The 26,863-nt window shown below is 38.1% G+C and overlaps 2 protein-coding genes across 2 annotated transcripts; both read right to left on the bottom strand.

Annotated features, from left to right (window-relative positions):
- Positions 1–1,594: 1,594 nt before the first annotated feature.
- Positions 1,595–4,009, bottom strand: LOC113765303 (UPF0481 protein At3g47200-like). The gene is made up of 3 exons (XM_027309431.1): positions 3,997–4,009; positions 3,611–3,683; positions 1,595–3,047 (listed from the first exon to the last, which is right to left on the bottom strand). Exon 3 carries the CDS (start codon positions 3,005–3,007, stop codon positions 1,736–1,738), a length of 1,272 nt encoding a protein of 423 aa, XP_027165232.1. The 5' UTR covers positions 3,008–3,047; positions 3,611–3,683; positions 3,997–4,009; the 3' UTR covers positions 1,595–1,735.
- Positions 4,010–24,405: 20,396 nt separating this feature from the next.
- On the bottom strand, positions 24,406–25,698 carry LOC113765876 (UPF0481 protein At3g47200-like). The gene has a single exon (XM_027310120.1). It carries the CDS (start codon positions 25,696–25,698, stop codon positions 24,430–24,432), a length of 1,269 nt encoding a protein of 422 aa, XP_027165921.1. The 3' UTR covers positions 24,406–24,429.
- Between the last annotated feature and the right edge of the window lie 1,165 nt (positions 25,699–26,863).

The following is a 26,863-nucleotide window of genomic DNA, read 5'->3' as shown; positions in this document are numbered from 1 at the left end:
AAAGTTGCAGGGAATGCTTCATGGATTTGGAAAGGACTGATGCGAGCTAGGCTGCTGGTTGAAGAAGGAACTCGAAAAAGGATTGGTAATGGCCTGAGTACTAACATTTGGGAGGACAACTGGATTCCTATGACACCAAATGGAAGAGTGACAACACAGCAGCCACAAGGAGTTAATTTGGTTAAGGTGGCAGACTTGATCGTCCAGAAAAGATGGAACAAGAACCTTCTCTTTAGGAATTTCACCTCCACGGAGGCAGAAGGAATACTAAGCATCCCTATAAGCTTAGTAGACAGAGAGGACAGCAACTTTTGGATTCATAATTCAAATGGGCATTATTCAGTGCGATCAGCCTACAGGGTACTAACTGAAGAGTCGAAGGCTTTCGAGCAGGAGTTCAGGGGGCCAGCTAGTACTAGCTGGAGTATCCAAAGTCAGAAAAATTGGAAGTACCTGTGGAAACTGAATATTAAGCATAAAGTGAAGCTTTTCTTATGGAAATGTCTCAACCAAGCATTACCTGTAAGACACCTCATTCACAGTAGAACACAACAAAGTGATCCTACTTGTAGAGTGTGTGGAGAAGAATGCGAAACAGTTGAACACGCGTTACTCAACTGTAATCATGTTAAACTGGTGTGGAGAATGGCACCTATCCAATGGGAGGGAATTACAAATCTGCAAGGCTGTTTTGGTTCGTGGTGGACAGCGGTGATGGAGGCGAGGTCGAGAAGTGAGGGATATGAACATATTTCTCTCACGGCTAACATTCTTTGGCAGATTTGGAAGAGCAGAAATGCGAGGGAATTTGAAAGTAAGCAGCATCCCCCATTACGAATAGTGCAGAAAGCTCATGAAGAATGGTTGGAATATGGTGAAGCTACGGTCACTGCTTTAAAGAGGAGTACAGAAGAAACAGGAGACTAGCCGCAACCCCCCCAGCAACAAGAAGAAACAGCAGGCTTGCTGAGATTAAGATTTGCTATCGAAAACAGCAAAGACAGCCCCCAAATGGGGATTGGAGCAACTGTCTCTTTGGATAATCAACAACTGATGAGAGGATGGGCTCTACGGGAAAGATGTTCTGGCCATAAGCTAATTGATGAACTTACTGCAATTAAGCTACTGCTTTGTAAAGCTGCTGTACAGAATTTGGAGCGGTTAGAAGTTCAGGTCCAGAACAAGCAGACACTCCATCTTATCCAGCAGCCAAAATCTTCAGATATGCGAGTGGTCACACTGCTGGAGGATATACATAACCTTAAGTACCTGTTTCGTATGTGTTCCTTTTGCCTAGTTAACAGGGATATTAACCATATTACTCATAGGATTGGCGCTCATGCGCTAGATTTTTTTGTTGACCAGGAATTCTGGATTCCTCAGTGATAGTTAGCACTGACTGTGTAGTTCCCTCAAGTCTTTACTTGAAATTGTAAAGGTTTTGTTCATCTATAAAATCACTTATCGTTTCGGAAAAAAAAAATAAAAATACAATACATAAATAATTAAAAATTAAGATTGGACCAGTGCTAGGTAACACTCAAAGCTAGCCCCCCACTATGGTCATACGCAGGCACAAATACATATATAGATATAGAAACTTATATAGACAGATGTATTAAGAAAATATACAAGACACGAGAGTCCTTTTACATCATACAGATCAAGAATTTGTTACAGGTACAATGACTTTATTCGTATTTAAGTACAATGACTAACAAATCACACAACTAGCTTACTTCCGTTTCGTATACTGTAGGATGGAAAATATGGCCTGCACAGTTGCTAGGAGAAGCAAGGCACATGCAGCCAGAAACGAAATGAAAGCCCACGGGGTATTAAAATATTTCCTCACTAGATGCGCCCTCCAAATATGCCAGCGCTTGCGAGAGTACTTGTCCACATCATCAAAAATTTGGGTGTAACAGAAGAATCTCTCGGAAAACTGAACATGTTTGCTTAGCTTGTTAAACATTGTAGAGAGTGCTTCATCACTACCTAACCAATTCACGATGATATGATGTCTGCGAAGCTTTTCAACATCGGACGGGGAATCTATGAGAAAATCCATGAAGAGTATGTAATCAGTTATACACTTCCATGTCTCAGATGGATTAGACATATACTCTTCATATGCAATCAAGTTTCTGAAGACGGATTCTGTACGATCACCCACAACTAAAGGAGGGATTTTAAGTACACCCTTTTCGAAAGTGATATGGAACAAGGATTTACTATCCTCTGCCTTCTTGAACTTGATTCCACTTTGTCCGAGCTCACCAGCTGATTTTATGAACAGAGATGAGGGTCTACGATTGAAATGCGCGGTTGAAAGAAATGCTTCAGAAAGTGAGGCAAACAGAATTTTGTGCATGAGGCCAAGAAGATGAACCGGCTTATAATGTTCAAAGATTGGAGAATGAGAATTTAGACCTGGATTGGGCAAGTTCCCAATCAGACAGAGATGAATAGCCAGGCCAGTAAGGTTCTCTTCTTCTCCTGGCGACTTGGTCATGTCAAACAGCTGAAGCAGGACAAAAAATGGCAACTGATTCTCAAATAATATAAGGTCATTCTCAGTGGCTGTGCGTAGCCAAAACATCTGAAAAATGGGGTCATTGTGCAGGTGCGATCCTGGATGTCTCTTTTTCCTCAAGAACTCGATGACAAAGCAGCCATCAAGGCATAGCATATCAACAAAATCATCATTACTAAGATTGATTTCTTCTGCGTAACACCTTCGAGCTTGATCTTGAAGATTAGCCAAAGCTATGATGTATTTCTCAGCACTCTCACCTCTACGACGAAGAAGTTCTTTGAAGTAAATTAGCTTATTCTTCTCCATCTGTTTCAGTTTAGGCTTACCGTGGTGATAAGGTCCGATGGAAACCACTTGTGGCTCGTATGCCTCTTCATTTTCACTTCGTAGTTGACCATGGATTTTGAAGATCGATGGCTTCTCCGAGGTATCCAATAGTTCAGAAAGCTTTTGATCAATTCTAGACATCTCTTTGTTGAATACGTATAAACAAGAGGAAAATTTGCTGCTGGAGAAAACATCAAGAGGATCAGCCAATTGGGGCAGGTAGGGGTTGTGAGAGAGAATGCAAGTGACAGGTCTTAGGTTCGATCCCTTCCACTTGTATCATAAAATAAAAATTTTTAAAAAAGGAAGGATCAGCTAATTTAACCATTAAGGTTGATTCCTACTGGAGTGAATCTTAAGGTCCGAACTAGATAACTGTCCTAAAAATCTTCTTTTGTTTTTTAAACATTTTGAGTGATTGATGGCATCTTGTTGTTTCTTGGTATAGTTGACTTGCACCAGAACATAACCTTCTGATCAGACAGTAGATTAAAATTCTTGAATGATAATTAAAGACGAGCCTCAAAATTAGCTCTTAACCAAGTTTAATCTAGAAGCAGTCATATATGAAGAAAATGAAAATCTTGTTCATACACCAAAGTTAAATTTGCAAGATATAGATGAAAGCTATGAAACATAGTCGATGTCAGACAATCAACACTTAGACAAGAAGGTAATTGCGAGCATATATACCTGGAATCTGTTAATGCTTAGAAACTTGATTTGAGCCTGTATAGTTTGTACCTTAATAATGAGGAAATTTTTGTCAAATTGCAGTTGCCGAGAATGTATAGGATTAGCCGGACAACTGTTCCTGCTACTAAGAATCATAATGAGGACATAAATGTTGAATTTTCTGTATTTTATTCAAACTAAAGGCCAATAAGAAAAGTTTATGAAATTGAGAAATCATCAGTGAGTAACTTACCGTTCTGACTAACACAATATTAATACCACTTGGGCGATAATACAATAAGAATCCCAAATTACCACTTGTTCGTGCTTTGTCTTTTGTAGTTGGCAATTAGTACAAACTAATTGCCAACTGAAGACGCTAAAATACCACTCAAATAACATAAATAAATGCTTATGTAATTTAGGGAAAAGGGATGATTAATAAGAAAACTCACTCGGATGGTTGCAAATAAGCTGGAGGAGCGATTCCTTCTTCTTTTTCCTGAATTCAGCAATGAAGTTGCAGGAGCTTGAGTTGATTTTTATATCAACAAAGAAAGTTCTCAGAGGTAAAACTGATCTTTTCTTTTCTTTTTCTTTTTTTTTTGTCTTGCGAATTACTGTGTTTTGAGCCGGCCAAGCGTGTTAACGGGCCGAGTTTGACAACTGGTTTAGATTTTCACATCTATGTAGGGACTTTCCTTGATTGATTTGTACGTGAACTATGGTGCACATGAAGGAACAAAAACTTTTCAAAAGCTCTGAAAATGTCCTTTTACTGCCCATTCATTTTATTTGTTTCGTATCACAGGGGTGGGAAAGGTTTACTATTTAGCTATAGGGTTGGGGAAGGTTTACCATTTCTGGATTGAAATCAAAGGTTCTTATCTTCATCCAATTCAGTCACAAATAAAATGATGAAGTTTTTAGGTAGTGCTTATTACATTATCTAACGGAGCTTTAGATGGCCTTTACACGAGTGCCCGCTTGTATGTGATTTTAGAGACATTGGCCGCTATATATATTCTATGCGTACGCTGTGCAATGTTTGATAATCTTTTTTTTAATATTGAAAATCAATTCGTTCAGAATTTTTTTAAAGATTTAAATTACCTTTTCTTTTTTAGTTTTTGAATCCTAAAAAGCTAAAGAATTCACAAACCCGAACAACCTTTGCTTTTTTAAAAAGTTTTGAATAAATTAATTTTTGACATTAAGTAGAGTTATCAAATAGGCCCTAATTTGGCTTTAGATTCAGGCGTGACTTAGTAGTAAAACATTTCCCCTGTCCGAGTTGCAAAAATTAACCTTTGCCAAATCTTCTGGCAAGCTACTGTTATGCTAAACAAAGAAACAAACTCCTAATAAATGTAAATTTATAATTGAACGTGGCCCATTGGATTGCCATAAGGCAATGATGACCTTTAGCGCCCTCCCTCAGCACTAACTTTATCGAGCATTTTTTGAAATTTTAAACGCTTCATGAATGTATTTGCAACTTGCTCATCTGTGTTGACACGTTCAACACGCGCAACGCTTCATGGAAGGACTTACGCGTTCAAGTTAACTTCACTTTGCAATGCCTTCTCTCGAACAAAGTTGACCTTAATTAGCTCTGTTATTTTTTAAGCAGTTTATGTGTTTGATCCTTGAAACTAAGTTAAAGTCTCACAAAAGTACTTCAACTTTCTCAGTTGTTAGTCCCTGAACGATTTTTAAAGTCCCATGGAAGTCTATATATCAACGTTTACTCTTAAATCTTCGTCATTCATTCGCCAACATATTCCTCTTCTTTTTCTTAAGCATTTAAATCTTCAGGTGGGAGGTTGGGAGAGTTGATAAGCATTTAAATCTTCAGGGGGGACGTTCCTTTGAGTTGCCAGGGAATGGTTGCGAGAGTTGATGAGCATTTGAAACTTCAGGGTACGTTCCTTTGAGGTGCCAAGGGCGAGGTTGGGAGAGATAATGAGTATTTAAATCTTCAGGACAGACCAGATATCACTATCTCACCATTTATTTAAATCTTGAAGGAGACGTTCCTTTGAGTTGCCAGGGAGGGGTTGGGAGGGTTGATGAGCATTTGAAACTTCGGAGGTACGTTCCTTTGAGTTGCCACTTGCCAGATATCACTATCTCCCCAATTTTGTATATTATTCATTCACCGACATATTCCTCCTCTTTTTCTTGATAAAGAAATGATTTTGAAAAAGAATTTTGATGCAAACATATGTATAGTTCTCTGCACTCTAATTAGTTGGTACCATATGCCGGCAAATAAGCAACTTGACATGCCTAACATCTTCAATTTGACAAAAGTCTCCGTATTTAATGCTTTTATGAAAATATTTGCCACTTACTCTTTGGTCCTGCAATAATCCATCTCAATCTCCTTCTCTTGAACTAACTCACGTATGAAGTGATATTTAATGTCTATGTGTTTACTGCACCCATGGAGAATCAGACTCTTGGACAATTCAATAGCCGACTTACTGTCACAATATATGTTTGTAGGATCAACTTGCTTGTGTTGTAGTACACCAAACATACGATGCAACCACAAAACTTGAGTTGCACTATTAGCTGCTGCACTATACTTTGCTTCTGTAGTACACAATGCAATCACCTGCTGCTTTTTAGAATTCTAAGAAAACACTCCATAACCAATAAAAAATGCATACTTTGAAATAGTCTTCTTTTTATAGTATCACCTACCCAATCACTATTTATGTAACTAAACAATTCAATGAGTTTGATTGATAACAAATTCTTGATGTTAAAGTATATCTATATAACTCAACATGTATCTATCTACACATGTATATCTATATATCTTTGTGTCAAGTATAACCACAGTATAGGGCTAACTTTGAGTGTTACCTAGCACTGGTCCGATCTTAGTGAGAGTGCTACTAAATGCTTGCTAAGGCTAATGATGAGAACTCGATAAAGCACGAAAAATTAAATGACAGGTGTCGAGTCTGTGCAATAATAAATACTTGCTCAAATAAAATACAGATTCTGTATATAGCGGTGAGCAGGGTCGAATCCACAGGGACTGGGGATAATTTAATTTCTTCTCAAGTTCCAGATATGGGGGTTTTTGAAAATGAGAGTAACTAAATTACTTGGAATAAATTAAAATAAAATAAAATAACTACAACTCAAATAACTAATTATCACAATAAAAATAATAATGGACGAACTCTAGCCAAGAGACAACTTCGGAGATGGTTCACTTAATTCAATCACAGATGCAAGGATTATTCCAGTTACTATCTGATAAATTAGTTATAGTTGTCATACACGCGATAAACAACCAACTCTTCCTCAATTTGTCGATAGCCAAGGTACGACCGTTGACTATTTCTCTAATCAGGAAACAACTCTAGGTACGACCATAGAAGTTCAATTCCCTAATTGCATGAATAATTAGAAGAGCCTAATTCTAACCAATCAACACGCTACGAGGGTCTCTTTAAGTTAGCCTGTCTATCTCCCTGACACAAACCCAATCATGCCAGTTGCCACCAGTTTAGAATAATTAAACAATTACGGATTTAACTACCCTAATTGGCTTCAGGTTATTGAATTAATCTAGAATCCGGGCCCTGGATAATCGAATAATAAAACAACCATATGAACATAAAGCAGAAGATAGACGGATACCAGTGAATAATGGAAATAAATAAAAACTAATTCGATCTCACAAATTTAGTAGAACCAAGTCCTCCGTTGTTCCTCGACTAGACGAAGGATTTAGCCATACCTCATGAGAAAATCTCCACGTAATTTAATTGAGATCCAGGCCATCAAAGAAACCAAAAAAGAATAAAACTAAACTATGCTAAAAACTAAGCTAAAACTATTCATCCGAAAACCTTCTGCACGTTTGTCTTTTTAAAGCCAAAGGGAAATGACTCATGCTATCTAGTGGTCCCCACGGATTAGGAGTCAAGGAGCAAAAGAATTGGAGCCCTGCCGAATTAAGAGTCAAAGTCCAAGAAGGAAACTCTGCCGAATTACTCCTTGTTTTAAGCCTCTGTACGTTTCTTTCTTCTTAAAAGCCCAAATGACTAAGGCTTCTTATCTCGCTGGTCCCACCAAAATTGAGAGTCCAAATGCTCCAAAGAAGGTTCTGCGCCATTCCTTGTATTATGTTTACTCTTGGTAGGACTCCTAGTCAGCAAAAAGGGAAATGGAAATCCGGTCCTTCTTAGCAATGTGGGCCAAGTCTGTGGAGTATTTAGAAGTCTCCATATTCTCTAAAAAGTACCTCCTTTTTTGTAGTTTTCTGCTTCACTTCCTGAAATTGGATCCAATACCAAATATAAGTAAATATTAATAATTAAAACAATATTTGGCAAGGATAAAAGGCAAATTAATAATAAAATTGCTAACAAATAACATCCTATCAATTCCCCCCACACCTAAATCATGCTTGCCCTCAAGCATGGGAACATCAATTGAACACCAAAAATTCAACAATGGCTATTGCTCTAACTATCATAATGCCAAGATACCCATAAAAACATATATCAAGCATCACAGTTAAGATCCAAAAAAAGACCACTCTGGTTAGCTTCCCAACCACCAACTCCTCCAATTTAAAGCAAACTAATCTAAGAAAAAGGAATGGTTGCTCACATTTATCAGTAAATGGTCCACCTATTAACAAAAATCTCGACATTAAGATCACAAACCGGCAAACTGACTTATTCACATACTAACACAATCTTTACTTCACTCATTTTTCCCTTTTTTTTTGTTCTTTTCTTTTTTTTTCCTTTTTTTTTTTTGAATAACAAAAGACTTAGTCTATAGCCCTTAGAGCCTTTTGACGCGAACTCCAACATTTGATAGATGGAGGAGCCCGGTTACTCAGCTCCAATCGCTACGGGACCACGCACTCATAGCAATTACTACTTTTTGATGCGAGAATCGACACTTTAGGTGAAGATCCCCGGTTACTCAGTAGTAACCACTAGCGGAGTACAGTCAACTCTTATTTACAACCATATAGCACGATATCTAAAAGCAACACAAGAATAACAGCAGCCAGCCTCAAATTTCCAGACATGGAGAACTAAAAATTAATAACTGGACCAATTCACATGAAAAATGCCAATAATCATTCCCTATGCCTAGAAAAGTCAATCAAAAATTGAAAAAGTTAAGTAATTATTGATATTCACCAAAGAGATGTTCTTGAACTCAACCACATCACTTGATACCTTTTATTATTAAAACTTGGCAATATCAAAATTAGAGATAACAACCCCAAATCAAACTTGGTGTCCACATAAGAACTGACCACTAGAAAAAAGAAAAGAAAATAAACGAAAAAGGAGATAAATATCAAACTAAAAACAAAGAAAAAACCTCTGGAACCTAAAAACTGAAAATACTAGCACCACTATGATCCCACCCACACCTAATTCACACATTGCCCTCAATGTGATAATGTAAGAGCAGAAGGAAGGAGAGGGGCAACGATACTTCCCTGAAATCATCAAAATAGGGGCGGTTCAGGTGGAAATTGTGGATCAACTCGCATCTGGAGCTGGTGCCATTCATGGCTTCACCATGAACTCTAAATATCACTCTAAGCAACAAGAGACTACAATTGCCAACAAACAATGGAAGCCGAAAATTCAAAGCAATAACAATTTTAAAGCCATCCCAATGAGCAAAATGCACAATTCAATCACCAAGAGGACATACAAATACCCCAACACTTATAGCACTGGCAATCAATAAGCACCTGTGGTCCCAAACTAGTCAAATGCAGAATCAATGGACCCCAAAATCGCAGCAAAGTGGTCCAAACAAGTGAATTAGAGGCAACCAACTTCCACAAGGAAATGCAAACGGCACATGCATATCCCAATTCAACAAATAAACGCAGGAAAGTAGCCACAATACTATAGCACAACTCCCAATAATGCAACAGAACAGCAACTCGAACAAACTAGGAACTGTGCTAGTGTCCTAGTAAATCAACAATTTTCAGCAATTAGACACAATCGGACCCAATATCGGAACAACTGTCTCCAATTGGACAGTCAATTACCCACTTCAACCTGCTAAAATTAGCAATTGACCACTGGTTAGAAGTCTAGAAACAGTTCAGGCACCAAAACTCAAGAATCGAATAGGTAGTCCGGCACAGAGGATTAAGAAATGGAAAGCAACACTGCAACCAATACCACTGGTGCACAGACAGAAAAGAATTAAATTCAATGGCAGCAACTCAACCACAAGAGCTTAAACTTTAAAATAAGCAAGTATCTTCAAATAGCAGCAATACCGATAGGCAAAAGGCCTCAACCAGTACCACTGGTGAGTCACAGGCAAAAAGTAATCAAACGGCCAACAATTCATTAAAACGCAGAAAATATCCCAACTATGGCAGCAATTAAACTCAATTCAGCCCAAAGTGAACCCCAGAAAATACCCAAATTACTTACTGGCTTCAGCCACCACAAAACCCACGAAAAAAAAATGTGCAAAATCTTAGGAATTGATGAACCAGAAAAACACTAATCGAAGAGGAAATTACAATACCTCCACCTGTCAATTTGGACAGGTGGGAATGGCTCGAGTGGCGGAGCAGCAACAGTGAAGAGGTTGGGTGGTGGGGGGTGGCGCGCGAGCTGGTCTGGTTGTGGGCGAAGCTGGAGCGCCTGGTGAAGTGCGAAGTTGACCGCTGGTGAGGGAGAGGCGGCGGCGGACTGGTCAGCGAAGGGGGAGATGGGCGGCGCTCTGTCGGGCTCGCGGCAGCTCCTGGCCGCGAAGTGAAGCTGCCCGTGGTGGAGCAAGGAAGCTACTGGCGGCAGGTCTTGGCTGCGCGGTTGGGCAAACGCGCGAGGAGAGGGAGATGGTGGGACTCGCGGCGCGCGGCTGGAGGCAGCGGTCGCGACAGCCGGGCGAGCTGGTGGTGGCGTGCTCAAGTGGAGGGCTGAAGGGCTGGTGGTGGCTTGGAGGCACGGCGGACAGCAGTGGCGGCGTGCGGCCAGGTGGGGCTCGGCGGCGGACCAAGCAGAGGAAAGGAAAGAAGAAAAGAAAGAAAAGAAGGAAGAAGAAAGAAGAAAGAAAGAAAAGAGTAGGGTTTCGTGTCCTTTTTTTTATTTTTATATTTTTTTAATATATATATATATATATATTTTTTTTTACAAAGAAACCTAGTGTTAGGCGTGGGCACGCCTAACCGCCCTCTAGTCTTTTCCATCCGTCGAAAATTCTCGATCCGTTAGCGTGACCACCTAGCGAGGGCACGCTCAACTGCTATAGAGTCCTCAGATCCTGAACGAAAATTTCTTCCCCTCAGGCGTGACCACCTGGCGAGGGCACGCTTAATTGCCAATTTCCTGTCACCAAACATCACACTATTAATTGACACTAACACTAACTAAAACTAAAAAAACGTTCAAAAACTAAAACAAATAGCCTTGGGTTGCCTCCCAAGCAGCGCCTTTCTTTAATGTCTTTGGCTAGACATTGTCCTGTTTATTCATGGAGGATAAAATCGCGTAGCTCGCGTCAGTGTTTCATCTTCTATGTAATCCTGATAGCCCTCGTAAATAGAGTAATTCTTGAGCACACGAGCTACGGTCTTCCATGGACCAGTAGATGGCGCCAAACAACCAAGTAATGACCTTAAATCTTCACTCACTCCTCCATCAAGAGCACTTATTGGTTCGAGATATTTTGCCATCATGACTCTTAACTTATTCCTGGCATGAAATTCAAAATCGTCTGGTATAATAAAATCAATCTCATTAACAGGAATTAAAGAATAAGAGTCAGGAAAATATTGATCAAGGAATGGAGGAGATGTCACCGCATTTGGAGATTGTTCACTGGATTCATTCACTTGAACCATTTGATGTTGGGGTCTCAATTCTTGCGTTTCAACTTTCTTTTCAACTGCATCTTTAGATTCTTCTTCTTGAGACTCTTGCAGTACCATATCATTTGTCAGAATAATTGCACTCTCGTCTTCCTCATGGTCGATAATAGTCGGTGAGGGCAATTCTTCATTCATTTGAGAAGCCAATGGCGTTATCCTAAATGTCAATTGATCCATTTGATCTGCTAGGTTACGCCTGCTCACTTGTGTCTCCTGATGAAAATCTATTATCTCCTGTTGAAGTTGATGTGTCTCCTGTTGAATTTGATATGTGTTAGTAGCTATTAATTCAACTATTTCTTCAAGAGACATACCTGACATAGATGATGATTCTTGAGACTCATACTGCTGAAAATTCATTGGCCCTGTTGTATAATTATAACTGGAGTTATCCCACCATCCTTGATCATACCCGTTTGGATTAGGGTTATACCACGTTTGAGACCATGGTGAAAAATCTCCATAATTATTGAGTGGGACACTCAGATTATCTTGATATTCGGGGCACATACCGGTCGAATGATCCCTGGCATAACAAATTTCACAGGTTGCAGCAGCCATTCTTTCTCTAATAGAGTTCAGTGCCTCTAAATATGCAAACTTAGAAAAAAAATCAGTCTCATTGCCTTCCTCGGAAACAAAATCCAGTAAATCACCAAAATACGGAGTGTTAGAAGCCATAAACTATATAATAAAAAAAATAAGAGAAAAATAAATAAATAAAAATAAAAACAAGATGAACTCAAAAAGAAACAAATTAATCTGGCACCAGTCCCCGGCAACGGCGCCAAAAAATTGACAGGTGTCGAGCCTGTGCAATAATAAATACCTGCTCAAATAAAATACAGATTCTGTATATAGCGGTGAGCAGGGTCGAATCCACAAGGACTGGGGATAATTTAATTTCTTCTCAAGTTCCAGATATGGGGGTTTTTGAAAATGAGAGTAACTAAATTATTTGGAATAAATTAAAATAAAATAAAATAACTACAACTCAAATAACTAATTATCACAATAAAAATAATAATGGACGAACTCTAGCCAAGAGACAACTTCGGAGATGGTTCACTTAATTCGATCACAGATGCAAGGATTATTCCAGTTACTATCTGATAAATTAGTTATAGTTGTCATACACGCGATAAACAGCCAACTCTTCCTCAATTTGTCGATAGCCAAGGTACGACCGTTGACTATTTCTCTAATCAGGAAACAACTCTAGGTACGACCATACAAGTTCAATTCCCTAATTGCATGAATAATTAGAAGAGCCTAATTCTAACCAATCAACACGCTACGAGGGTCTCTTTAAGTTAGCCTGTCTATCTCCCTGACACAAACCCAATCATGCCAGTTGCCACCAGTTTAGAATAATTAAACAATTACGGATTTAACTACCCTAATTGGCTTCAGGTTATTGAATTAATCTAGAATCCGGGCCCTGGATAATCGAATAATAAAACAACCATATGAACATAAAGCAGAAGATAGACGGATACCAGTGAATAATGGAAATAAATAAAAACTAATTCGATCTCACAAATTTAGTAGAACCAAGTCCTCCGTTGTTCCTCGACTAGACGAAGGATTTAGCCATACCTCATGAGAAAATCTCCACGTAATTTAATTGAGATCCAGGCCATCAAAGAAACCAAAAAAGAATAAAACTAAACTATGCTAAAAACTAAGCTAAAACTATTCATCCGAAAACCTTCTGCACGTTTGTCTTTTTAAAGCCAAAGGGAAATGACTCATGCTATCTAGTGGTCCCCACGGATTAGGAGTCAAGGAGCAAAAGAATTGGAGCCCTGCCGAATTAAGAGTCAAAGTCCAAGAAGGAAACTCTGCCGAATTACTCCTTGTTTTAAGCCTCTGTACGTTTCTTTCTTCTTAAAAGCCCAAATGACTAAGGCTTCTTATCTCGCTGGTCCCACCAAAATTGAGAGTCCAAATGCTCCAAAGAAGGTTCTGCGCCATTCCTTGTATTATGTTTACTCTTGGTAGGACTCCTAGTCAGCAAAAAGGGAAATGGAAATCCGGTCCTTCTTAGCAATGTGGGCCAAGTCTGTGGAGTATTTAGAAGTCTCCATATTCTCTAAAAAGTACCTCCTTTTTTGTAGTTTTCTGCTTCACTTCCTGAAATTGGATCCAATACCAAATATAAGTAAATATTAATAATTAAAACAATATTTGGCAAGGATAAAAGGCAAATTAATAATAAAATTGCTAACAAATAACATCCTATCATTAAGTACACAACATTTTAAGCAAACTGCAAAGAAACAGTTAAAAGAATGAAGCTTTAGCATTCATTTGGCCAAAAATCCTTGGCATACTATTGTATATAATAGAAGTTAGATACCATTAGATTGAAATGCTAACAAAATTAGTGTACTGAAAACATATAGTTCTGCAGGATCTAATTGTTACTCCTGTGACTTGAAGAAGAAAATAGAGAAAAGGCTCGGTTGATTTTCAAACAAAGCAAACCCAGAAGAACAGATTATCTGGCAAATAGTTATAAACATGAATTGTTTGTTGCTTGTGGATCCGGAAATCTTATCTAATTAGCCACTGCATCCACATTGGGTAGGATGATAAGTAAAGCACAAAGACTCGAAGGAAAAAAAAAAGAAGCAGTACAATACGTAAATCTGTCATGCTTGCTGGTACCAAAATCAAGTACATATGTAAATTTGAAATAGTTCTTAGTTGTTAATGCGAAGGCTTTATCTAAGAAATGTTGTCTCCAACGTTCCGACCTTTCTCAACTTTGTCATTTCATATGCTAAGGAATGAAGGCCTGAGACATGTCTACTTTTTTAAAGAATTAGAGGGTTTAAACATTGGTTGTTTTCTCTTCTCTTCTCTTTATTGGGCTCAGTCGCTCACTATTTTCCCTCTATGAAGGAAAAATTGCTAGCCATCTAAAGTTTAGTGGAAAAGAACAGCTATGAACTCATATCTCAAAATTCTGGAAAAATAAAATGTTTAAGAATTTGTATCCTATCCGAATGAACATCTTGAATTACAGATTATCTTCTGCTGAGTAGACTAATAAATTCAAAGTCACTTTTTATTACATGAAAAATATTCATATCCAATAAGCAATTGAATCAACTTACAAGAAAGCCAACCGAACTCCATTGATGATAAACTATACTGATAGATGACCAGTGAGCTTTAGCAACCATTTTACTCATGTTCATGATTTAGCTTTATAAAAATCCAAATCTCAAGCCATCCACCACCAGCAAAGCATAATCAATTATCCCTTTAATCATCACCGTAGTTGCTTAAACTTCTATATGCAGTACATGTCTAGATAATTGAATATTATTTTCAGAAGACAGAAAAAAGTAAAAAATAAAAATGGGGAGATACAAGTTAACCATTCAAGAGTGTAGCTCTGGTTATGAAGGACATAATAACCTAGAGAAGATAATTAATTTGGGATTTGAGGGGAAATTAAGGATAGCTAGAAGAGGAGGAAAGGAAGGTGACGACCAAATGGTTGAGATAGAGAGATGGAGGAAAAGTCCTCATTTTATGTTGATTCCTATAAGGAATAGGAACAGTTTTCCTTGATGTCATCAAACATAATAGCTTGAATTTTTATATGCCTTTTGAATTTTTCTTGAAAATAATGTGCAAAATATAGATTCAAAAGTAAATGTGAAAGTTTATGATTTTTTACCTGCCTGTCTAGGAAAATTAACTTCTGAAGATTTCCAGATTTTTGTTTACCGATATACGCCTCGATGCCAAATTTCAGTAATAGCAAGACTCTACGCATCCACATTTTCTCATCAGGCTTTAATGAGCTTATCAACTGATTCTGTGATGTTTCCATAGGAGCCGAAAATAGATGAAATGGGAAAAAACTGCAACTGTTTGATTAGTAAAAAAAATTAAAAAAGATTCAAAGTAAAGGCCCTGAGTATAAATATAATATCTAAAATAGATGAATATCAGAGGATATATAGAATGGTTCACCAAAATATCAATTTTAGAAAAGTACGCATAAGCCCCTCGTGGGTAGCTCACTTGTAACTAATCGTTTATAGTTATAACAAGATCTCAGATTCGATCCCCACGTGCTACTGTTGTTAGTCATTTATGGGGTGAGCTCTGTTCAGATTCGGTGATTCCAAGATACCCCTTACCCTCCAGACCCCAAAAAAAAAAAAAAAAAAAAGAAAAGAAAAGTATGCATAAGATTGGTACCTGCAATCACTTTTTTTTTACTGTCCTTCTTTTTCGTGTCCAAGAGAGTAGAAATTATAGGTTGTAGAGAAGTTAACATTAGATTGTTTGTCATTTATATGGATGAAGTGTATAAAGTGGGTAAAAAGTCTCTGTCTATTTGATGGATTTCGAACGTTCTCTTTCATGTCACTTGAATTAGTTAATTTTTCGGTGTTATCATTAATTAATTGTTCTCCTTTATGTGCTTTTATGACTTAATTTTCCGTTTCAGTGAGTTTCATAAGTTTTTCTTTTTTGCTATTAATGGTGGTGCAAATGAACAATAATGCTATTTCAGTTAAAAGAAAAAACTATCTTTTAATGGTTTTAATGTCAATCCTAGGTTGTTCATGTGTTTAAATCTAGGGGTAACCGCGCGTTGTGCTGGGGTGCTTATTCTTTTCAGCTGTCCTTGAATTTTTTTAATCATAATTCTTTTAAACAATACAGTAAAATTGAGAAAGAAAAAGGGTTAAAAAAAGTGTAAAAAAATGTAGCTTAAAGACCCATGTTTAAGGATATTAGCCAAGAGAAAGGTATAACTTGAAGTACATTTGTCAAAAAAAATATTTTTGGAGAAAATAAAATTAAATGGCTCCTGTCAAATCATACATAACACTCTAAATGATTTTTAGGGAGCTAAAGGAAGATGTCTTGGTCTATTTCTTGAATTAACATAGTATGAACTTTCATCAAATATCGTAAAATAATTTGAATTCCTTATTTATCAAAATTAGCATGAATAAATGCTGTAACAAAGTTAGTTCTAACGTGTCATAACACAAAAGTTCCAACTTTTCCAGATTTGAAAATCCAGTACTATACGCATTAAGTTTAAGATTGTAAGAATATCATAAAGTCATGGCTGGTAAAATGGCAAATTAAATGTTCAATCTGCGTAATGAAAAATGGAGAATTAATATCAGGATATATTTATAACACGGCTTAATTAGCAGCCATAGACTTTTGAAGAGGAAAATTACAATTAATCTTGACTTGAGAGTTAAAAAACACTAGCACTCCGATCATTGGAGTTCAAGTTATAACCGAAATATGAAAATTTGTCAAAACTGTCAAAATGCACAAAATCCAAGTAAAAAGTGATAAAAACCTCATTTAATTGAACAAAAGCATTTTACACCAATTATAGCCAAAATGAATCATTTTCTTCCAATAATGTAACCAAAATGACTAAAAATAATATAAAATGTCATACAATTATTACGTAGATTAGTCACTTATCAAGGAAAATACTTGAAAAATTTACCTGGGCAAGAGGAGAGTCTCACGTGTAGCAATCTTGATCAGAAATAGAGACAAAAAGCTGGAGAAAGCAGGTGGAAGTTGTATCAAGCTATTAGTCCTTTGGGATGGGAAGCTCATAGGTAGTCCAATTTATACTATTATTATTATTTTTTTTTTATTTTTGTAAGACCACATTATACCAGCCATGTTGTCAGAAAAGATCCCTTCCAATTCCTCATCCAACGTATGATCCTCCCTCAAAGTTAACCACATAGCTTGCTTGTAAGCGTTCATGGCAGCCCTTCAGCCGTCGGCTGAGGGGCAAAAACTATCTCCTACAACAAAAAAATCCTTTTCTCCGCTCTTTTCACAGCCGGCTACATCTCCAATCCAGATTCGACAAGCTTCAGTTTACAAGGGTGAAGCTGCAGTTGTTTTTTCCAAAGTAGATGCGGACAGACTTGCAGTGCCATTTAGATGGACCTTGGTTGGCAAATTTTCTCACGGACGACCTTCCTTGGAAGATACTCGAAAGTTTTTTGCTTCTTTAAACCTCAAAGACCAAGTTTCCATTGGATTATTGGATTATAGGCATGTTCTTATTAAGTGCTCCGCTGAAGTAGATTTCAACCGAATTTGGATTAGAGGAATTTGGCAATTGGGTAACTATCCAATGCGTGTGTTTCGATGGACCAGGGAATTTCATGTGCAAAGGGAGTCATCTCTAGTACCGGTTTGGGTAACTCTTCTGTCTCTGCCTATTCATTATTTTGATAAACACTCTTTGTTTTCCATTCTATCTCCAGTAGGAAGACCATTGTTCCTAGATTCGGCAACAGCTGCTGGGACTCGTCCTAGTGTGGCCAGGGTGTGTGTGGAGATAGATGTAGCGAAGCTTGTAGTGCCAAGAGTTTGGATTGTTGTTGAAGGGGAATCTAGTTTCTGGCAACGTATTGTGCCAGAAAACATCCCTCCGTATTGTTCTATTTGCTCGCGTTTAGGACATTCTCATGTGGAGTGCAAAAAGAATTTGCATAAGGTTGGGTCTCGGCAACAGCCCATAAAGATGCAGCAAGACTCACAGTTAGCTGGAAATCAGGTTATTATTCTTCAACCTGTTAATAACTCAGCTGGTAATGCGAATGAAACAACGGATACTGTGGTTTCTTCTCATGAAAAGCGTATTACTGCTACGCTGGATGGAAGGAAAAATTTCCCAGGTGCAACGGACAAGGCTTCTGGATCTGTTTTGCAAGATGAGGAAAGGGATGTTCAGCAAGACTTCGGTGTTCACACTACTGTAGTTGAAGAAGAAACCCAGCCTAAATCATCCAATGTAAATGGATACATGGAGAATGCGGCAATGCATGAGGGACAAGCGGTAATGGGAAACCAACTGGAGGAGCACCTTGGTCTTCAAAGTGAAGGGACCTAACCTCTTAAGGAGAAATCTTTGACTAGTGAACAAAAGCAGTTGGCCGAAACTAATGCTTTAAGCATTGAACAACATAATCTGTCCGACAACAATGATATCAATGGAAATGAATTGCTGGTCGACAAAAAAGATTTGCAGCACCTCTATGTTGAATTACATGGGGTAGAAGATGTAGCTTCCACACAACATGGGGAAAATTTACCTATCTTGACTAATATTGCAGGAAATCTGTCTCCATGAATAGGGGTCCCACAAGAAAAGATGCAGGAATCATCAATGCACGCTCTAAATATTGATCAATCCGAGAAGCTTCATTGTGATTTCTGACAAATGCCGAAGAAGGGTGTGCGGGCTCTTTTCCCATCTGACAGACAGTTACGGTCAGATACATCATCCAAAAACTCATTCCAGGTTCTTTCTCATGATTAATGGAATATTTTGGAATATTAGAGGGGTAGCTAAACCTCCTAATCTAAGAAGATTGATTAAATTAATACGGATGCATCACCTTCAATTTGTTGTCATTTGTGAGCCAAAACTAGACGTATCTAAAATTGAGTCCATTCGTTTACGTCTACTTTTTGATTATGTGTTTGTTAATTGCTCAAGTGATATTTGGATATTCTATAGTAGTCCTTTTGTTTGCTCTATCGTTGGTAGTTCGGATCAACATATCCTAGTTTACTTCCTTGGTGTATTGGGGGTGATTTTAACGTAATATTGGCACCTCATGAAAAACGGGGGGGGGGGGGGGGGCGTCCATTTGCTATAGCTGAGGGGGCAGATTTCATGTCTTTCATGGAGGAGGCTGAAGTCTTCGATGTAGGCTTCTCAGGAGCTAGTTTTACATGGTCTAATAATCGGCGGGGTAGAGCTCGAATTTCAAAAAGGTTGGACAGATTTTTAATCAATGGATCTTGCTTGGATCTCTCTAACAAAATCTCTGTGCTTCACTTGGCAAGACATCTCTCGGATCATGTACCATTGAAGATTACATTTGCGACCCGATCAGATAATAAACCTCGGCCATTCCGCTTCTTAAATGTCTGGACTACAAAACCACAATTCCTGGAGGTGATTCGCCAGGCTTGGAATCAAGATGTAGGGGGATCTCCATTGCGTGTTTTGTGCTCCAAATTATTGGCCACGAGAAGGGCTATTCAATCATGGAACAAGCAACACTTTGGGAATGTTATTGATGCTGTTCGTTATGCGGAAATGGAGGTCCATAGAGTAGAGGAGGTTGCAGATCAAGATTATTCAGAAGAGTGTCAGATTGAGCTCAATAAGGCACAGGCAGAGTTGTGGCATGCAATGTCAATTGAAGAGCAATTTTGGAGGCAAAAGGCAAGGGTTAAATGGCTTCGTCATGGAGATAGAAATTCAAGGTACTTTCATGCGGTAGTAAGGCAGAAACGCGTTCAAGGAATGATACACCGTATAAAAAAGTCCAACGGCATTTGGGTAGACAAGGATAATGATATATCAACTGAGGCAACAGAATATTTCAATAATCTCTTCACGGGTTCTTTGGAGTCATCTTCCGATATACTACACCTAATTCCGCCGATGGTTTCCGGAGAGGATAATAAGAGGCTGGAAGCAGTGCCTACGATCAAGAAAGTGTACAAAGTCGTCAAGTTAATGGATGGAGAAAGTGATGCTGGTCCAGATGGTTTCACAGGAAAATTTTTTACATTTGCTTGGGAGGTGATCAGCCAAGATGTCTACAATGCGGTACTCAATTTTTTTTGTGGGGCGGATTTGCCCCGTTTCATCACCTCTACTTCAATTGTTCTAATTCCAAAGAAGCCAAATCCTCAGGAATTTTCTCATTTTAGGCCCATCAGTCTATGTAATTTTTTCAATAAATTATTATCCCGGATTTTGGCGGACAGGGTTGCTATTTTATTGCCAAAAATTATTTCCCTCCAGCATACAGGTTTTGTGAAGGGCCGCAATATAACGAAAAATTTTCTCCTAGCTCAAGAGGTGGTATCGAGTATGGGAAAAAAGAATAGAGGTGGGAATGTTTTAATGAAACTCGACATGTCCAAGGCGTATGACCGGGTGTCATGGGGTCATATTATTAATGTTCTGAGGAAGTTTGGACTCGGGGAAATATTTATTGATCTAGTATGGCGATTGCTTTCTAATGTCTGGTTCTCAATCATTATAAATGGCTCCTCCTACGGTTTCTTTAAATCTTCGAGAGAGCTTCGTCAGGGTGACCCATTATCACCTGCATTATTCATTATCAGGGCCGAGGTATTGTCTAGAGGATTAAATAATCTCATCATGCAGTCGGGTTTCGTGGGATTCAAAGTTCCATATGGGTGTTCTTCTATAACTCATTTGGCGTTCCCGAATGATGTTCTCATATTTGCAAATGACTCTTCCTTTTCTTTGAAGGCTATCATGCAGGTGTTAGAGGCATATCAAAGGTGTTCGGAGCAGCTGATAAATGTGCAAAAAAGTTGCTACTTTGTACATCCATCGATGCCACTGGTGAGACGAAGGCAAATTGAACGTATCACCAGAGGTTTGCCTGGCACTCATTTCCGATACGTTATTTAGGGTTCCCGCTATACTTTGGAAGATGTAAATCATCATACTATGGAGGAGTTTGTCAGTCTATTCTAGGGAGGATTTTGTCATGGAAATCAAGATTACTTTCCTTTGGAGGCAAAATAGTTCTAATCAAACATGTGTTGGCATCAATGCCAATGCATCTGATGTCAGCTGCAGTGCTCCCGGGTAAGTTGTTCAAAACTATAGAAAAGACCTGCTTAGCCTTCCTGTGAGGGTCCTCACCCGCGGACTCGAAGTACCATTGGATACGATGGTCTCATTTGTGTTATCCGGTTGACGAGGGAGGAGTCGGATTTCGGAGACTATGGGACGTATACAAAGCTTTTTCATGCAAGCTTTGGTGGAATTTCTGAACAGGATCATCGTTGTGGGCAATGTTCTTGAAAGCAAAGTATTGTAAAAGCCTTCATCCTTGTCAGGTAGAACTCAAATCAATGGACTCGGCAATCTGGCGGAGGATGGCCAACGTCAGTCGACAAGTGGAGCTCTCAATGTTATGGGACGGGTCGTGTCACTTTTGGTACGACAACTGGTTGGAAAGTGGTGCGTTGTTCCTACAAGCACAAGTTATCCCAAATTTGACTTTCCGCAATTTCATCATCAATGGTCACTCGGATTTGAATTCCTTAGGTCTTACAATGCCAAAGGAGAAAATGTCCTCCATTGTGAAACATATGCCACCGGAAGAAGGGAGTGAAGTTGAAGTCATTTGGATGCCCACCACATCTGGTAAATTCTCTCTACAATCGGCTTTCGAAGACATCAGGCAGACTTGCAACAAGTCGATGGTTTTTGCTTCGATTTGGCATCCTCGAATTCCTTGGAAAATCTCATTCTTCATGTTGCGACTATTTCTAGGAAGACAACCGCTACCAAATAGGTTACGTAAACTTGGTTTTCATTTACCGTCAAAGTGCTTGTGTTGTTCTTCGGCATCTGCAGAGTCTATCGAGCATTTATTTGCCAATGGACAAATAGCATCGGAAGTTTGGAACTATTTTGGAGGTTTATGTGGATTCAGCTGTTCAGGGTCTTCTTTGCGGTCCCACATAGTAGGGTGGTGGTTGCGGTTACATGATACTGAGACACAATAGCTTATTGACCGCATTCTACCTAATATAGTTTGCTGGCAGGTTTGGAAGGCAAGGAATAAAGCAATGTTTGAGGGTGTCCAGATGCGATCGTCTGTTATTTGTCATCTCATTTTCTCGGAAATTCAGTCCATCGTGGGGATCCACTTCAAACAAGTGTTTCGATTCCAATCTTTTTGTCATTTGTATGATCGATCGAATGTGTCTGTCGGTACGGTTGCATACAAATTTGTTCGATGGGAGACAAAGGAGACATGACAGCTCATACTTAATACGGATGGATGTTCTAAGGGTAATCCAGGAGTGGGTGGAGGTGGAGGAGTTCTTCGGGATCCAACTGGTTTACCACTGATTGCCTTTTCGGCTTATTTTGAAGAAATTACATCTCTCCGTGCAGAAGCTTGGGCCCTCCTTATCGGTCTTCAAAAGTGTAAACATAGAGGATTTGAAAATATAAGTGTGCAATCAGATTTGCTGCTCTTAGTTGGGATCATTCAACGTCGCACTCAATGTCCGTGGCAGATTCGAAGGGAGATCAGGTAGATTTGGAAGCTCTTGCAGGAGCCTGTTCATTTTTCACACTGCTATCGAGAGGTTAACACAGTTGCTGATGCGTTGTCTAATGTGGGTGTTTCTCACCCACATCAAAAAGTCAAGGTATATGACAGCTTTACTATTTTCCCAAGGGAAGCTCGTGGGGCAATTCGCCTTGACAAATTAGATTTACCGTCAATTCAGAAAATAAGACGTATGTAACACGAATTTATGTTTTGTAATTTTTCCTCATCAATAAAATAAAAAGTTGTTAAAAAAAAAAATATACCAGCCATGTTGTCACCTTTTGGATATATTAGTCTAGTGGCATACGTCTAACTTTATATAGGAAAAGATAGTAAAAATTACAAAAAGAAAATTAAAGAGTGGTTTATTGACACATTTGCTTTTATCTTATAGTCGATGAAGAATAAATTTTTTGTTTTGTTTTTGGTATACCAATTTAAATAGTTGAAAAATAACTTAATTAATAATTTAGCCCTTTTGTTCTTTTCTCCAATAGTCCAATGTATAAAAACCTATAGAAAGTTACTTTGAACTTATTAATGTACTCAGCAGAAGATAATCTGTACTTCAAGATGTTCATTTAGATAGGATCTACAAATTCTTAAACATTTTAATTTTCTAGAATTTTGAGATATGAGTTCATAGCTGTTCTTTTCCACTAAACTTTAGATGGCTAGCAATTTTTTCTTTGTGGAGGGAAAATAGTGAGCGACTGAGCGCAATAAAGAAGAGAAGAGAAGAGAAGAGAAGAGAAGAGAACAGCCAATGTTTAAGCCCTCTATTTCTTTAAAAAAGTAGACATGTCTCAGCCCTTCATTCCTTAGCATATGCTGTGCTTCGCGAAGTGACAAACATGAGAAAGGTCGGAACGTTGGAGACAACATTTCTTAGATAAAGCCTTCACATTTACAACCAAGAACTACTTAAAATTTACATATGTACTTAATTTTGGTACCAGCAAGCATGACAGATTTACTTATTGTACTGCTTCTTTTTTTTCTCTTTTTTCTTTCAGTCTTTATGCCTTACTTAGCATTCTAGCCAATGTGGATGCAGTGGCTAATTAGATAAGATTTCGGGAACCATAAGTAACAAGCAATTCATGTTTATAACTATTTTCCCAATAAAGTGTTCTTCCGGGTTTTCTTTGTTTGAAAATCTACCGAGCCTTTTCTCTGTTCTCTTCTTTAAATCACAGGTGTAACAATTAGATCCTGTAGAACTATATGTTTTCAGTACACTTATTTTGTTAGCATTTCAATCAACTGGTATCTAACTGCTATTATATATGATAGTATGCCAAGGATTTTTTGCCAGATGAATGCTTCATTTTTTTAATTCTTTCTTTGCAATTTGCTTAAAATCTTGCGTACTTAATTTTTCGTGCTTCATTGAGTTCTCATCATCAGCCTTTGCATGCATTTCGTAGTACTCTCACTAAGATCGGACCAGTGCTAGGTAACACTCACTGTGGTTATACTTGACACAATGACATATAGATACATGTGTAGACAGGTCCATGTTCATAAAAATTGTCAGCTTGACTAAAATGAATTAATGAGCCAGGCGGGGCATTGCTATTTTAATGTTCAGTTGTAGATCACAATACAGAAGAGATCATGTTCATTATTAGCAGAACATGCATTTAGAAGTTCATGTAATATCCAAGACAGGAAAGTTCTTTTACATCAAGAATTTGTTATCAATCGGAACACAAGTAAAATGACGTTGTTGGTATTTAAGTACAATGACTAACAAATTACAAAACAAGAACAACTAGCTCACTTTAATTTCATTAAGTCAAAGTCTAGTGTAGGATGGAAAAAATGGTCTGCACCAATGCGAGAAGAATCAAAACGCATGCAGCCAGACATGAAATGATTGACCACGGGTTATGAAAATAATTCCGCATGAGGTTTGCCCACCAAGTACGGCTGCGGTTGCGGGAGTACTTTTTCATTTCCCCAAAAACTTCTTGGTAACAGAAAGGAACTTCAATAGAAACATCACTGCTTAACTTGTTGAACATTTTAGAGACCGCTTTATCACTGCCTAACCCATGCCTGATGATGTCACGGTTGCGAAGCTTTTCAACGTCGGACGGTGAATCTATGAGAAGATCCATGAAGCTTATGTAATCAGTTACATACCTCCATGTCTCAAATGGCTTAGACATATACTGTTCATATGCAATCAAGTTTCTGAAGATGCATTCTGTATGATCATCCACAAATAAAGGAGGGATTTTAACTACACCATTTTTGAAAGTGATACGGAGCAAGGGTTCACTCTTCTTTGCCCTCTCGAACTTGGTTCCGCTAGATAGTAGCTCAATAACTGGTTTCTGCAATAAGTTTTTAGTCGGTTCAGGTTCGGAATACGTAAGTGTGTTGGAAAATGAGGCAGTCAAATTTTTGTGCATGAGGTCAAGAAGATGAACAGCCCTATGACTTGCAGCGATTGTAGAATAAGAACTTTGACCTGGATAAGAACCAGGCATGAGCGAAGACAGACAGAGAATAGCTAGGTCATTAAGCTTCGCTTCTTCGTCCTGCAACTTGGTCATATCAAACAGTTTTTGCAGGACAATAAAGGGCAACTGATTCTCAAATAATATTAGGTCTCTCTTAGTGGCTGATATTAGCCAAGACATCTGAAAAATGGAGTCATTCTTGTCGTATTCTTCAAGCTGAAAAAGTTTCCTCAAGAACATGATGACAAAGCAGCCATCAAGGCATAGCATATCAACAAAATCACCATCTGAAAGATTGATTTCGTCTGCGTAAGAACTTTTAGCTTCTTCTTGAAGTTCAGCCATAGCTTCGACGTAATTCTTAGCACTTGACTCTCCTCTTCTATGAAGAAGCATGTTCAAGTACCTTAGCTTATACATCTCCATCTTTTTCAGTTCAGGCTTACCGTGGTGATAAGGTCCGATGGAGACGACTTGTGGTTCATATGCCGCTTCATTTTCACTTCGTAGTTTACTATGGACTTTGAAGATCGATGGCGTTCTTGTTGTATCCGATAGGCCAGAACGCATTTGATCAATGCGAACAGATATGTCTCCTAACATCTTTGTTGAGTACGTATAAACAAGAGGAAAAATTGCTGCAGGAGAAAACATCAAGAAGGATCAGCAAATTTAAGCATTTAGGTTGATTCCTATTAGAATGAATCTTGAGGCCCAAGCGCTACATGACTATCACAAAATTCCTATTTTTTTTGTGCATTTTGAGTGCCTGGTGAATCTTGTTGTTTCTTGGGTATAGTTGACCTATACCACAACATACCTTCTGATCGGATAGTAGATTAAAATTCTCTGAATGATAATAAAGAAGAGTCTCAAAATTAGTTCCTAACCAAATTGAATGCAGAAGCACTCCTAGATAAAGAAAAGGAAAATCTTATTCATACACCAAAGTTAATTTGCAAGATATATATGAAAGCTATGAAGCATAGAAGTCAGATGATCAACACTTCGACAAGATGGTACATATACATGGAATCTATTCATGCTTAGAAACTTAATTTGAGCCTGTATAGTCCGTACCTTAAAAATGTGGAAAAAAAATTGTCAAATTCCATTTACCAAGAATGTATGGTATTAGCTGGAAAACTGTTCCTGTTCCTTATAAGAATCAGAATGAGGACATAAATGTTGGATTTTCTATCTTGTATGCAAATTAAAGACCAAGAAGAAAAGTTTATGAAACTCAGAAATTGTCAGTGGTTAACTAATTACCGTTCTGTGTTTCCAGACTTCGTATCAAAAGATGGAGGAAACGTAAATGACGAGCAATTTTTTGTTTTCAGAAAGGACTCCCATTTGAGAAGCCCAAACATACACTGCTAGTTTTGTTGTTAGGAGTCATGAAGATGCCGCTCACCGAAGTTGGAGAAAAAGATGTAAGAATATACGTACTTGCGTAGGTTATGTATCCATACCGAAGATGATTCCCGCGTAACGCCAACTTCATGAGTTGATTTTAACAAGAACAGTTCGAGAAGGTTCAATTGGCGGAAATGAATTTCTAGAAGTAAAGGCTCAGACCTTTATGTGCATGATTAATTCAAAAAATTATATATATTCCCGACCAAAATTAATGGGATAAAATTAAAAATTTTTAAAAAAATTTCTCTATATATATATATATATTTTACTGAGTACGATAACATTCCTATAACTAATATATTTTATTCTACAGGGAAGGAAAGTTTAAAGAGATTGTATAAGAGGC

This window comes from Coffea eugenioides, chromosome 3 (assembly GCF_003713205.1).
Source record: "Coffea eugenioides isolate CCC68of chromosome 3, Ceug_1.0, whole genome shotgun sequence".
Taxonomy (NCBI): domain Eukaryota; kingdom Viridiplantae; phylum Streptophyta; class Magnoliopsida; order Gentianales; family Rubiaceae; genus Coffea; species Coffea eugenioides.
The sequence above is the reverse complement of the archived record's forward strand: the minus strand, read 5'-3'. Positions and strand labels throughout refer to the sequence as shown.

Excerpts from the sequence above, each read along its gene's own strand:
- LOC113765303 (XM_027309431.1), bottom strand. The coding sequence starts at position 3,007 with ATGTCTAGAATTGATCAAAAGCTTTCTGAACTATTGGATACCTCGGAG.
- LOC113765876 (XM_027310120.1), bottom strand. The coding sequence starts at position 25,698 with ATGTTAGGAGACATATCTGTTCGCATTGATCAAATGCGTTCTGGCCTA.